Raw genomic sequence first — 12,817 nt, 5'->3', positions numbered from 1 at the left:
CTTCCGACTTCCGCTCCTCTCTTGGCCCCACCCCCCTTCTCGGGCACTTCCGCCGGCTATGACCCACCCTTTTTTAAAGAGGCCGCAGACTTTGGGCCCTCGGGGAACCAAATCTGTGAAGGTTTTTTGGTTCTTGGGACTTCTGTAGGCAACTGATTCACTATTTGCCCCTATCTCAATTCAGGCGTCGCTTCCCCCCAGAATGTCCTCTCAAACCCAGGGCAGTTTTTTGCACCCTCAGAATAGCTTCCACCCACAAAACCAAAACCCATTGCTGTAGAGTGGATTCCAACTCATAGTGACCCTATGGGACAGCATAGAAGTTCCCCATAGGGTTTCTAAGGAGCGGCTAGTGGATTCAAACCGCTCACCTTCTGGTTAGCAGCCCTAACACTTAACCACTATGCCACCAGAGCTCTCCTTCCACCCACCCACCAAGCCCAAACCCCAAACCCACTGCCATCGAGTCTATTCCGACTCATAGCGACCCCATAGGACAGAGTAGAACTGCCCCACAGAGTTTCCAAGGAGCTCCTGGTGGATTCGAACTGCTGACCCTTTGGTTAGCAGCCGTAGTTCTTAACCACAGTGCCACCAGGCTTTCTGCCCACAGAGTTCTGTAAGTCTGTGTGTAAAAGCCTTGAGGGCAAGGGGCCTGGCTGGTCCCTCAGTATCCCTGAGGAGGTGCGCTTAGTTCCACTCTTGGGCCAGATGCTTCAGCTCCAAATCCCCCTCCCTGGCTTTTCTTCTCTTCTCTCAGACCCTCAATCCTTGTCATGGATTGAATTGTGTTCCCCCCCAAATATGTGTCAACTTGGTTAGGCCATGATTCCCAGTATTGTGTCGCTGTCCTCCATTCTGTGATTGTAATTATATGCTAAAAAGGATTAGGATGCGATTGTAACACCACCCTTACTCAGGTCACCTTCCTGATCCAAGGTAAAGGGAGTTTTCCTGAGGTGTGGCCTGTACCACCACTTATCTCTCAAGAGATATAAGGAAAAGGAAGCAAGCAGAGAGTTGGGGACCTCATACCACCAAGAAGGCAGCACCAGGAGCAGGGTGCGTCCTTTGGACACAGAGTCCCTGCGCCTCAGAAGCTCCTCGACCGGGGGAAGATTGAGGACAAGGACCTTCCTCCAGAGCCAACAAAGAGAGAAAGCCTTACCCTGGAGCCGACACCCTGAATTTGGACTTGTAACCCTAGACAGTGAGAAAATAACTTTCTTTTTGTCAAAGCCATCCACTTGTGTAGTATTTCTGTTATGGCAGCACTAGACGACTAAGACAATCCCCATCTCCCTTTCGGTTCTTCCTGCTTCCTATTTGTCCCTCTCATAAACACCTCTCCAAATTCCAGACTCCAATATACAACCCCCGTTTTTACTCTCACCCCCTCATCCCACCGCTTCCAACCCCAGCTGACTCACCCCTCCCCACTTCCTAACTAATCAACAACAAGCTCTTTTTTTGTAAACATGTCTTTCCAGCACTTCCTTTCCCTGGGCTGGGTGCCCTGGGCTGGGTGTCAGGGAAGAGGTTCAACCTGTGGGCATGATGGCCCAGATTAATGTGGGGTCTGCTATGAGGGGGTGAGGAGGTGCTGAGACCCCTGTGCAAGGTACTAAACAGGACATTCTGAAGGCAAAGGGGCTGGGGCTGTGTGGCAACCCTTTCCTCTGTCCCCTCTTACCCTCAATTCCAGAGGCCCCAGGAGGATCTACGAGAAGCTTTGGTGCCCCTGAGCAGATATATATATTGGAGGTGGTAGTTTGAGGGTTAGGGGGTTCCCAAGAAGGGGATCATCACTAAGAGACCATTCAAAGTCTGAAACAGAAGGAACAAAGGAGACAAGCCACCTCAGGAGACTTGGTTCCCCAGGACCACAGCTCCTCAGGTGACAGCGTGCACTTTATACATACCATCCTATGGTAAGCAGGCTGGCAACAATGCAGGTACAGAGGAAGGTTCTCTAGCCCAGGCCCACTCCCACCCATGGCAGACAGTTGCATCTAGCCAGAGAGCCCCTAAGCAGAGCCCAGCCAGAGGCAGGCCTCTCTGACAGACCAGGACTGGAGAGGGTCAATGAAAAATAGCAGCAAGAAATTCGAGTGGGTGATGGGCGTGCACCGGGGATAGTCATGAGGCCACTGCTTTCCATCATGACAGAAATGAGAGACACGCCAGGCAAACAAGCTTCCACTGTAAGTATCTATTTCTTTGGAGTCAGAAGACTGGTTTCAGCCTGGGAGTCAGGAGGGAGGAGCTGGGAGTGGGGCGGGCACATAGTCTGCTCCCCAGAGGATTTAAGAAGCCCTCCTCCCAGTTTAGAGGGCTCATCAGGACCTGTCTGCCCTCTCGTATCATAACCCCCACCATTCCTACCCACCAGCCTCAGAGCCAGCAGGAACTCTCTCCGCACGTGCTCTCTCGTTCATATTTTTCTCCTTCTCGCTTCTATGCCCCCAACAGAAGCTGTCATGGCAGCCATGGGCAGAAAGAGCTCCTCCCTGTGGACCATCTGGAGTGGGGGCCACAAGCTGACCAGAAGTGACCGGAGCCAAGCACAAGGATGAAGTGGCACAGGCTTCCAGCACAGTCACAATGGGCCTGCAGATAACGACCTGCACACACAGTGTCTCTCTCCCCTCTCCACTCCCACCACCCCTGACTGGAGCAACTCATGAGGATTCCCAAATGAGCACCGGAAGCCGGTTCGTAAAGCCTGGTGAGTGTAATGCATCCAGATGGGGGAGCCGCAGGAGGCTGGGGATGTCAGGGCAGCAAGCAGCCTCTTCTGTGGCCTCGCTGCTCAGGGTCTTCCACCCTCCGCCCAACAGGCCACTGTCAGGACTGAGCATGCTAGGTGTTCAGGTCCAGGGCTCCCAGACTGAGAGCCGGGGAGGTGACCTGGGCAAGTAGACCCTCAGGACTCCCCCAGACGGCCATGGCCCTGGTCGTGGAGGCTGTGGTTGATGTCTTCCCACAGGCCGTCGAGACGGGCCTGAAGCTTGCTCAGGGCCTTGCCGGGGTCCGCTTGGAGTAATTCAGGAGCAAAGGCACTGTGGCCAGGCGGGGGCGGCGCCAGCTGCTGCTGGACCTCCTCTGTCTCCCGGTCGATGGCGCGGGTGAAGGCGGCGATCTGCAGGAAGGTGTCCTGGCGGAAAGCCTGGAGCCGCTGACGTACCTCCTCAGAGAGCACCTGGGGATCGGGGCCGGCCCCCTCCTCGGCTCCATCCGCGCCGGCGCTGGCAAAGGCACTGAGCTCATCGCGCAGCTTGTCCAGGTTTTGTTGGATGCGCGAGTGCAGCGTCTTGGCCTTGAGCGTGAGCTTGTGCGAGAGCACCTGCACGCAGCGGCTGAGGCGCGCGGGGCTGGCGGGGGCGTGGGGCGCCACGCTGCGGTGCAGCTGCTGCACGTGGTGCCCGATGCCCGTCACCAGGCGCTCGGCGTACGGGTGGAAGAGCGCCTTAACACGGCCGGTGTGGTGTGCCACGCGGCTCTGCAGTTCCTGCAGCATTCTGCGAGCCTCATCCACGCCCCCAAGCAGCTGGGCCTTGGTGTCCTCCCCGACCACGCGCAACTGCTCCTGCAGCTCCCGGGCGCGGAGCGCCACCTGCTCCATCAGCTGCACCGTGTACGGCTTCAGCTGCTGCCGCAGCCCCTCCAGATTCCAGCCCACGCGCTCATGCACCTCGGCCATGTAGGGGGCCAGACGTGCCCTCACCTCCTCCAGCTCCTCCTGCAGTTGCTGTCGCATGCCCACTGGATCCTGTGGGAGCTGAGGAGGGTCCCGCCCCTGCCCATTCAGAGGGCCCAGCTTTTCCAGAAACTTGCCCATATTGTTGAGGTCTTGTTCAAGGCTGTCTTTCAGGCGCCTGGGGGAGGGGACAACATCCAGGCCATCAAACTGCTAGCCTCCAAGACCAGTATTATCTTCTTTGCCCCAGAGACATTGAGCACTTAACCTAGAGGGGGAACCAAGGACGTAGGGCTGCGGCCCAAGAGTTCAGTGTCCTAGTCCTACCCCGGGCTAGCCGTAAGGCCTCAGACAGGCACGGAATGGAGCACATCGCCCATGCAAATCCAGGCCTACAGCACTGCCCAAGGAAGCACAGAGGGCGCTGAAGAACCCAGGACGGCCGGGATAGGCGGGCAAGGCTAGCACCCCTCCGGACCATGTCCAGTGAGGACCGCAAAAATTGAGGAATTCAAGGCAGCACATCACCCCTTGGCTCCATTCGCCAGCACCCCTTGTCTTAGCCACTCACGTGGGTTCCCGCACCAGCTTCTGCTGCTGGATCTGCTCTACCCTGCCTTTGTTCCCGCTGCTCTGCCTGAAGTAGTCCCAGAAGCCTTTCTGCGTCTGGGCGGCTGAAGACGCTGTGGAGAGAGATGGGGGTGATTAAGAGCTGGGTGTACAGCCCCTCTGTCCAGCCTGCACCCCAAGCCCCACACTGAAGCCAGGGTTGGAGACCCACCTGAGAGGAGGACAAGAGCCCAGAGCAGAACTGCAGCCCTGTTCGCCATTATCCACTCTGAGAAGGAAGGTGAATGGAGGCCTGGTTGAGGTGAAGGCGCAAAGGGAGGGATGTCTGTCACAGAGACTTGCCTAGGGACCCTGCCCAAAACCTGTTAACCCTTCCTTGGTACTCCAGACGACTGGTCTAGGTGAGTGTGGCTGAGATAGAAGGGGTATCTTCCTCAGATATAGGGGGGCACATTACTTCCTTCTCACCTCAGTCACATAGTGTGTGTGAATGTGGCACTCAAACGACTTTGTAAAGTTCTCCCATCACCACCCTCCCCAAGGCCCAGGACAATTTCCTAGGCCACTTCTGTCACTCCTTCATCACCTCTCCTCCCTTTTCATGGTTGGGGAAACTAAGGCATACCGAAAGGGAAGAAGTAACACTGCTAAAGTGCTCCAAGAGGTTGTCTTCACTTCTTCTTTCCACCTCCAGCTCTCTGCTGAGGACTCCAACCCTCACCCCTCTGCCTGGCTGCTCACCTGCTCAGTTCTGGGCACAGACAGCAGACATTCCACTTTATACTCCAGGAGCCTGGGCTTCTGGCAGCAATTCCTCTGAGTAAATACCACGTGGAGGTTCAAAGAAGGCTGACCTCAGCTACCACCCAGCACTCACCTCCTGCCCTTTTCCTGGCACGCAGAGCGTTAATGAGTGTCCTGGTATCAGGAGGCTTCTCCAGTGGAGAAGTGCTTCGTGGAAAGTTTTACTAGGAATGGGACTGATCTCCTCACCTAGTTTCCCCCAAACCGCATGACCTTCAGCTTGAACCTTCCCACTGGTCTGCTGGCTGGCCCACCGATGGAAACAAGATTGTTTGTCTGCTGAGAGCTCTGCTCTTACTCAACTGCCCTGAGTTACTGTGCCTCAGACAGACAGAGACGGTGTCCAGCTGCTGACCAGAGCCTGAGCAGCCCTCGATTGCTCCAGCACAGGCCACTCAGGCAGGCTGGGATGAGTCAGCATTTATAGGGTTAAAGACCCTCCCATCTCCTGCTTTATGAAATGATCCTGGACCAAGCAGGGGAAGCCAGGTGGGGTGAAGATGAGATGGTAAGAGAGGCATCTGGGCCAGAAACTCTGGGCCCAAGGAATCAGAGTAAGAGTAGGATTCTTCCCATGGGGAAAAACTGAACTCCACCCACAGGGACTTGGAGGAAGGGAAGCCAAAAAGCCCAGATCATTCTCTGATGACATGCCCACTCCACATACTTATACACATGTGTTCATAACTCTTAGTTTTTGCTTCTAAATGTTTCTTGAATCAGTCCTCTATGTTTCCATCACCCTCACAGCCCCAGTTGTTTCTTGTCCTGACTGCATCCATGACCTCCCACAGGTCCCTCTGCCACAGTCCTGCCCATCCACTCCTTTATCTGCTGTGGCTCATCCTAACCCATTTCCAATCTCATCTCCTGACATTCCCTGAGCTAACTACCTCTTTCAGGCTCCGGAGCCTTTGTGCGTGCTGTTCCCTCTCCTTGAAATATCCTTTCCCCTAAAGAACTTCTATTCACTTGATTCAGACTTAGGTTGTATTAGTTAGGATTAGGTTCAGCTGCAAGTGACCAAAAGGAAAAAAAAAAAAAAAAGGACAAAGAGTAGTTTAAAGAAAAAATGGAATTTATTTTTCTGTTCTGTAAATATAGCCTAACCAGGACTCCTGCTGTCCTTTTGCACTATCATCCTCAACAAGAGGCTAATGTCCAAGTTGGCTGCTCCAGCTCCAGCTCCAGCTATCGAGTCTACCTCCCAGACAGCAGGAAGGAGGAAAGGAGAAGAGCATGCTCCCATCTCTTTAAAGACACATCCGTGAAATTGTTCTTACTACCTCTACTGACATTGCACTGGCCAGAAGTTCATCACATGGCTAACTTAGCTCAAAAGGAGGCTGAGAAATGTAGCCTTTATTCTGGGCGGCCATATGCCCAACTGAAAAAGGTGTCTACATCAGGAAGAAGAGAAGAATAGATTTGGTAGGACAATAGTAGTTCCTGCTGCACAGCTCAAATATCACTCTAAATGCCTTCTTCCTCTAGCACACCTTACCTGCTCTAGACATAGATTGATTCCAAACTAATCACGTAACACTTTGCATAGTCCTGTATTATAGCATTACTATCTTGCAGTGCAATAATTGATTGGCATGTCTAAGAAGGAAACCCTGGTGGCATAGTGGTTAAGTGCTACAGCTGCTAACCAAAGGATTGGCGGTTCGAATCCACCAGGTGCTCCTTGGAAACTCTATAGGGCAGTTCTACTCTGTCCTATAGGGTCACTATGGGTCAGAATTGACTTGATGGCACTGGGTTTGGTTTTTGGTTTTGGTTTATGTCTGAGAGCTCTTTGAGTGCAGAGATTTTGTCTAATTCATCTCTAGGTCCCCCACTATTTTAGCACAGTGCCCAATGCATAGAAGATAGAGTGATTCATTCATTCATTCAGTTGATTAAGAAATTGAGGTTTAGGGAGGTTGAATGGCTTATCTATCATCCACACGGTAAGAGGTGGAGCTAAAATTGGAACCCAGGCAGCTGTTTGAGTAGCTGAGGACAGCAGAAGGTGATGTTAGAAAGGTAAACAGGTCATGAAGGGCCTTGTGAAAGCAGTCACTGAGCGGTAACTTAATAGAAAGATCACTTTGGAGGATGGCAAGACAGAAGGCAGGGAAACTGTTAAGAGGCTGTTTCAGTAATCCAAGTGAAAGATGATAAAAGTCTGAATTAAGAAAGTGAGCATTGACAGAAGAGTATGTATTGGAGAGATATTAAGGCAGTAGAGTTGATAGCACATGGTGACTGACTGGATGAAGGAAGGAATCCAAATGATTCCTTGAGTTTTCTGAACAACTAGGTGGATGGCTATACCTTTCACCAAGAGGCAAGAGTATATCGAAGGAAGAGCAAGTAGGGGAGAGTTCACTTTAGCAGGAATTCCTTCAAAAAGAAGGGTATTTATACTTATAGCAGCAATAAAATAGCCAAGCGACTAAGTAATGACCTGCGTAAGCATTTTTTGTTTTGGAAGATCTATTTGTATTATTTATCAAATTACAAACAAAAAAGAATTAAATAGGACTTCTTTGTCATTAGTTGTTGTCGAGTCGATTCTGACTTATGGTGATCCCATGTGTGCAGAGTAGAGCTGCTGCATAGAGTTTTCAAGGCTATGACCTTTCAGAAGCAGATTGCCAGGCCTGTCTTCTGAGGCACCTCTGGTTGGGTTTTAGCTAGTAGTAGAGCACTATCATGGATTGAATTTTGTCCCCCCAAAATATCTGTCAACTTGGCTAGGACATGATTCCCAGCATTGTAGGATTGTCTACCATTATGTCATCTGATGTGATTTCCCTATGTTGTAAATCCTCTCACTATGATGTAATAAAAAAGATTAGTGGCAGTTATATTGATGAGATATACAAGATTAAATAGTGTCTTACGCCAATCTCGTCTGAGATATAAAAGAGAGAAGGGAGCAGAGAAACAGGAGGACCGCATATCACCAAGAAAGCAATACTAGGAGCAGAGCACATCCTTTGGACCTACGTCCCCGCTCTGAGATGCTCCCAGACCAAGGGAAGACTGATGTATCATAAGGACCTTCCTCCAGAGCCGACAGAGAGAGAAAGCCTTTCCCTGGAGCTGGCGCCCTGAATTCGGACTTCTAGTGTACTGGACTGTGAAAGGATAAACTTCTCTTTGTTAAAGCCGTCCACTTGTGGTATTTCTGTTATAGCAGTACAAGATGACCGAGACGAGCACTTAACCATTTATGCCACTCAGGAACTTCTAGAGGTGAAGAAATACAGTCATTAAAATAAAAACTCAACTATAGTTGGAGAGAGAATTAGTAAACTGGAAGGTAGGTCTGAGAAAATCACCCAGAAAGAATCATAGCGATAAAGAGAAGGAAACCATGAAATGGAGATATGCTGTCTACTATTTATGCCTACCAGGCAGTTCTACTCTGTCCTATAGGGTCACTATGAGTCGGAATCAACTCGACAGCAGTGGTGGTTTTAGGATAGACTATGGAAGACGCAATATTCAAAAGATGATGGCTGAGAATTTTCCAGAATTGAAGATAGATGTGACCTGTATCCTCAGGTACATGAGGCATCCTGAGTTACGAGTTAAAAAAATTGAATTGCCATCAGCTGAATTCCAACTCATAATGACCCTCTAGGGCAGAGTAGAACTGTCCCTACGGTTTCCAAGGAGCAGCTAGTGGATTTGAACTGCCGACCTTTTGGTTAGCAGCCATAGCTCTTAACCACTGTGCCATCAGTCCTGAGTACGATAAATTAAACAAATCCAAATCAAGATACATCTTAGGGAACCTGTAGAACATCAAAGACAGAGTATCTTAAAAATCTACCAAAGAGAAAAGACAATAAATGAAGAATGATTAAACTGACAGCTGGCTTATCAGCAATATATCTTTGAAAGATTGAAAGTATATCAACAGCTTGAATTATACTCAGTTAAACCAAAAATTATACTCGAGTAAACTATGTGTTTGCGAAGAATATTGAGTATACCATGGACTGCCAGAAGAACGAACAAATCTGTCTTAGAAGAAGTGCAGCCAGAACGCTCCTTAGAAGCAAAGATGGTGAGGCTTCATTTTTATTTATATAATATATATATTTAAACCATGTAATTAGTTTTACAGCTAAAAACTGGTAATTTCATGTAGTTCAGTTTAACATACAATAGTTCAGTCTGTCTTATTCACTACTGTATTCCCAAAGCCTAGACCATAGTGGGTCAATAAATATGCTCTGATGCAGAGACTACTTTGGGGGAGGCATTTAAAACACCATGGAACTAAAACATTGAACTAAAGTAGCATGGAAAATGCGAAAGGAGAGATCAAAGTTAAAGCATTCTGCAGTCTTTGCATTATTCAGGAGGAAGATAGAGATATTGATTAGACTTTGTTCGGCCAAGCAAGAATATTAAAATTTTAAGGGAAACCCATTAAAAGGTTAGAAAGAACAGAAAACTTTCAATCTAGTGTATGGGAAAGAGACTAAAGAACATCAGAGTGACTCCTAGTAAAGCATGGTGAATTGATGGCGCGCATTAGCCTCTGCTCTTTTCTGAAATCTCATTAAAATGGCATTAAAGTGCCCGTTTTAAAAAAATGTATCAACTCACAAGGAGAATAGGACAGGAGACAAAAGCAGCAGCGTTTTGGAAGCTGGGAAGCTTCCAGATGGTCAAACGGTGCTCACCGGATACACCTGATGCATTTTGAAGCAGTGGCGGAGAAAGCTAAGAAGCCCCCTTATCTGCAACACAGAATTGCCCCAAAGTTCTGACAATTTAGGTTCAACAGACTCCAATGGAAGTGTGTGTGTCGGCGGCGGGGCGGGGGGAGAGGGAAGTGGGGTGGGAGGGAAGGGAAAGAAAGATTAAAAATGTAGCAGTTGGTTAAGTGTCTGTTTGAGAAACAGATACCCTTTCAACCTCTGAACAGCAGAAAACTGGACATTTCTTCAACAGAGAGGATAAAAGGGTGAGTCCCTGGACTGAGAAAAACAAGGTATGGTTTTTACTAAAAAAAGGAAATTTTACTAATATTCAATATATATATGAAACATCTACAACTTAAGAACAAAAAGATAACCCAATCAAAAAATGGGCAGAGGATTTGAACAAATATTTCACCAAAGAGAATATTCAAATGACCAACAAGCACATCAAAAGATGCTCAGTGCTTCTTGGATCACGCAGACACATGAGACTATGTGCGCAGCTCCTGTCTAGAGGGGAGATGAGAAGACAGAGGGGAACAGAAGCTGGCTGAATGGACATGGAAATAGAGGGTAGAGAGAAGGAATGTGCTGTCTAGGAGTATATATAGCAAGGTGTATATAAATTTTATATGAAAGACTGACTTGATTTGTAAACTTTCACTTAAAGCACACACACACACACACACACACAAAAGATGCTCAGTGCCATTGGCCACTAAACCAAAAGACCCATTGCTGTCAAGTTGATTCGGACTCATGGTGACCCAGGAGTAGACAGAATACACCTGTTCATAGGGTTTTCTTGGCTGTGTGTTTTATGGAAGCAATTCATCAGGCCTTTCTTCCATGGAGTTAGGTTAGTTCCTTCAGGTTAGCAGTCAAGTGCAAACTGTTTGTGCCCTCTACCCCAAACAAAACCAAACATGTTGCCATTGAGTCAATTCTGACTCATAGTGACCCTGTAGGACAGAGTAGAACTGCCCCACAGGGTTTCCAAGGCTGTAATTTTTATGGGAACAGACTGCCACATCTTTCTTTCATGGAGTGGCTAGTGTTCAAACCATGGACCTTTTGGCTAGGGACCTGCAAATCAAAACTACGGTGAGATACTACCTCACCCCTATTAGAATGGCAATGACCAAAAAAAAAGGAAAACAACAGGTCTTGGTGAGGTTGTGGAGAAACTGAAACGGTCATTGATTGCTGGTGGGAATGCAAAATGGTGCAGCCGCTGTGGAAGACAGTGTGGCAGTTCCTGAAGAGGGTGAACACAGAACTACCATGTGACCCAGTAATCCCAACCCTAGGTATATATCAGAAGAGTGAGGGCAGGAACACAAACAGAAACCTGCACACCAGTGTTCATTGCAGCGCTGTTCACAATAGCTAAAAGGTGGAAACAACGGAAATGTCCATCAACAGATGATTGGATAAACAAAATGTGGCACATGCACACAATGGAATACTACTCAGCCATAAAGAGAAAGGAAGTCTTGATGCATGCCACAATGTGGAGGAATCTTGAAAATATCGCGCTGAGCAAAATAAATCAATCACAAAGAGCAAATACTGTTATGATCCCACTTAGGTACAATAAGCAAATGTACAGAAATCAAAGATTATTAGTGGCTACCAGGGATGGGGGAGCCCTGGTGGTGCAGTGGTCGAGAGCTCGACTGCTAACCAGAAGGTCGGCAGTTCGAATCCACCGGCCGCTCTTTGGAAACCCTATGGGGTTGCTATGAGTCGGAAATTGACTTGACGGCAACGGACTTGGGCTTGACCAAGGATGGGTGGGAGGGAGAAAGAATGAGATTTTGCCAGGGGACATTGAGTTTATGCTAATAGTGGTGGAGTGATTTGGAAAAGGATATATGGTTGTACAATGAAGACTGTAATCAATGTCATTGAATTGTACATGTAGAAATTGTGATTGCATATGTTTTGTTATGTATATTTTCACCACAATAAAAACATGTTTTGTAAAAAAAGGGAGTGGTTGAAATGGCAAAGTTTTTGTGATATATATATTTACCACAGTTTAAAAAAAAAAAATCCTGCCACTTCTTACTCCATGGCTTGGGCAAGTTAACCTCTCTGTAGCTGAGTCTTCAGTAAACGTGGAAGTCAGCAAGTAGGGAAGTAGATCCACATGGAACCTGCCTCAAAGAATTAAGGGTCTGGAAACAGCACCCTGCTCTGAGAATGGGCACCTCCATGAAGGAGAGTTGCAGGAAGACCAGGGGACAAGGCATCCTCAGTGAAAGCTGACTTCCAGTGCATTCTAGGCAAAGCTGAAGAGCTTAAGAGATCTTAAAAGACTTAACAGACCCTTTATTGACCACCTACCATGTGCCTGGTATTTACCTTTGTTATCTCTAATGCTTAATTCAATACTCCAAGGTAAGCATTATTATTCTCATTTTATTTACAGAGAAATTGAGGCTCTGAGAGATTAGGTAACTTGCCCAAGGTCTTGCCCTGAGTCAATCCCATATCTGTCTGACTCCAAAGTCCATGCTCTGTACATCCCATGTCTGTCTGACTCCAAAGTCCATGCTTTGTACACTATCTCATGCTCAGGAACTAAGAGACATGTTCCGAAGGCCAGAACCACAACAAGGAGCCTCTACACTTCTTACTAGGTGACACTGGGGCCTTCTGTGTCCATTGGAAAGCCAGGTCCAACTACTCTCTCCCAAAAAAAAAATTTGGGGAAAAGAGGGCTGTAGGGATACAGGGAAGCCAGGTTCCATGTATTGCCAGATTTGGGCACAGAAACAGTAGCTCAAGGCCAGCCAGGGAAAGGACAGCCAAGGCCAGTGACAGCTGCCAAATCATCGTGGAGAATGGAGTCCATCTCTCCCTCCCTTGCCACATCCCCCATTTAAATGTGCCTCCTCAATCCCCCTCCTCTCCTGTCCCCTGCATAAGTAGAACCAACTCTAGCTGTAGCTAGGACGTGAAGTCCTTAACATTGTTCGTATGGCCATGCTTACCTTCCATAGACCATCATGTCTGAGAA

The 12,817-nt window shown here is 48.3% G+C and overlaps 1 protein-coding gene across 1 annotated transcript; it reads right to left on the bottom strand.

The window, feature by feature from the left end:
* Positions 1-2,926: 2,926 nt before the first annotated feature.
* APOA5 (apolipoprotein A5) lies at positions 2,927-4,530 on the bottom strand. Its single transcript, XM_003418235.3, has 3 exons — positions 4,482-4,530; positions 4,272-4,383; positions 2,927-3,878 (listed from the first exon to the last, which is right to left on the bottom strand). The coding sequence occupies exons 1-3, from the start codon at positions 4,528-4,530 to the stop codon at positions 2,927-2,929; spliced, it is 1,113 nt and encodes a 370-aa protein (XP_003418283.1).
* Between the last annotated feature and the right edge of the window lie 8,287 nt (positions 4,531-12,817).

The sequence above is a fragment of the Loxodonta africana genome, chromosome 15 (assembly GCF_030014295.1).
Source record: "Loxodonta africana isolate mLoxAfr1 chromosome 15, mLoxAfr1.hap2, whole genome shotgun sequence".
Lineage (NCBI taxonomy): Eukaryota > Metazoa > Chordata > Mammalia > Proboscidea > Elephantidae > Loxodonta > Loxodonta africana.
The sequence above is the reverse complement of the archived record's forward strand: the minus strand, read 5'-3'. Positions and strand labels throughout refer to the sequence as shown.

Coding starts and splice junctions, on each gene's coding strand:
- APOA5 (XM_003418235.3), bottom strand. CDS start 4,530: ATGGCGAACAGGGCTGCAGTTCTGCTCTGGGCTCTTGTCCTCCTCTCA. Junction 4,384..4,481: donor GGCTCTTGTCCTCCTCTCAG/GTGGGTCTCCAA, acceptor CTCTCTCCACAG/CGTCTTCAGCCGCCCAGACG. Junction 3,879..4,271: donor AAGCTGGTGCGGGAACCCAC/GTGAGTGGCTAA, acceptor CCCCTCCCCCAG/GCGCCTGAAAGACAGCCTTG.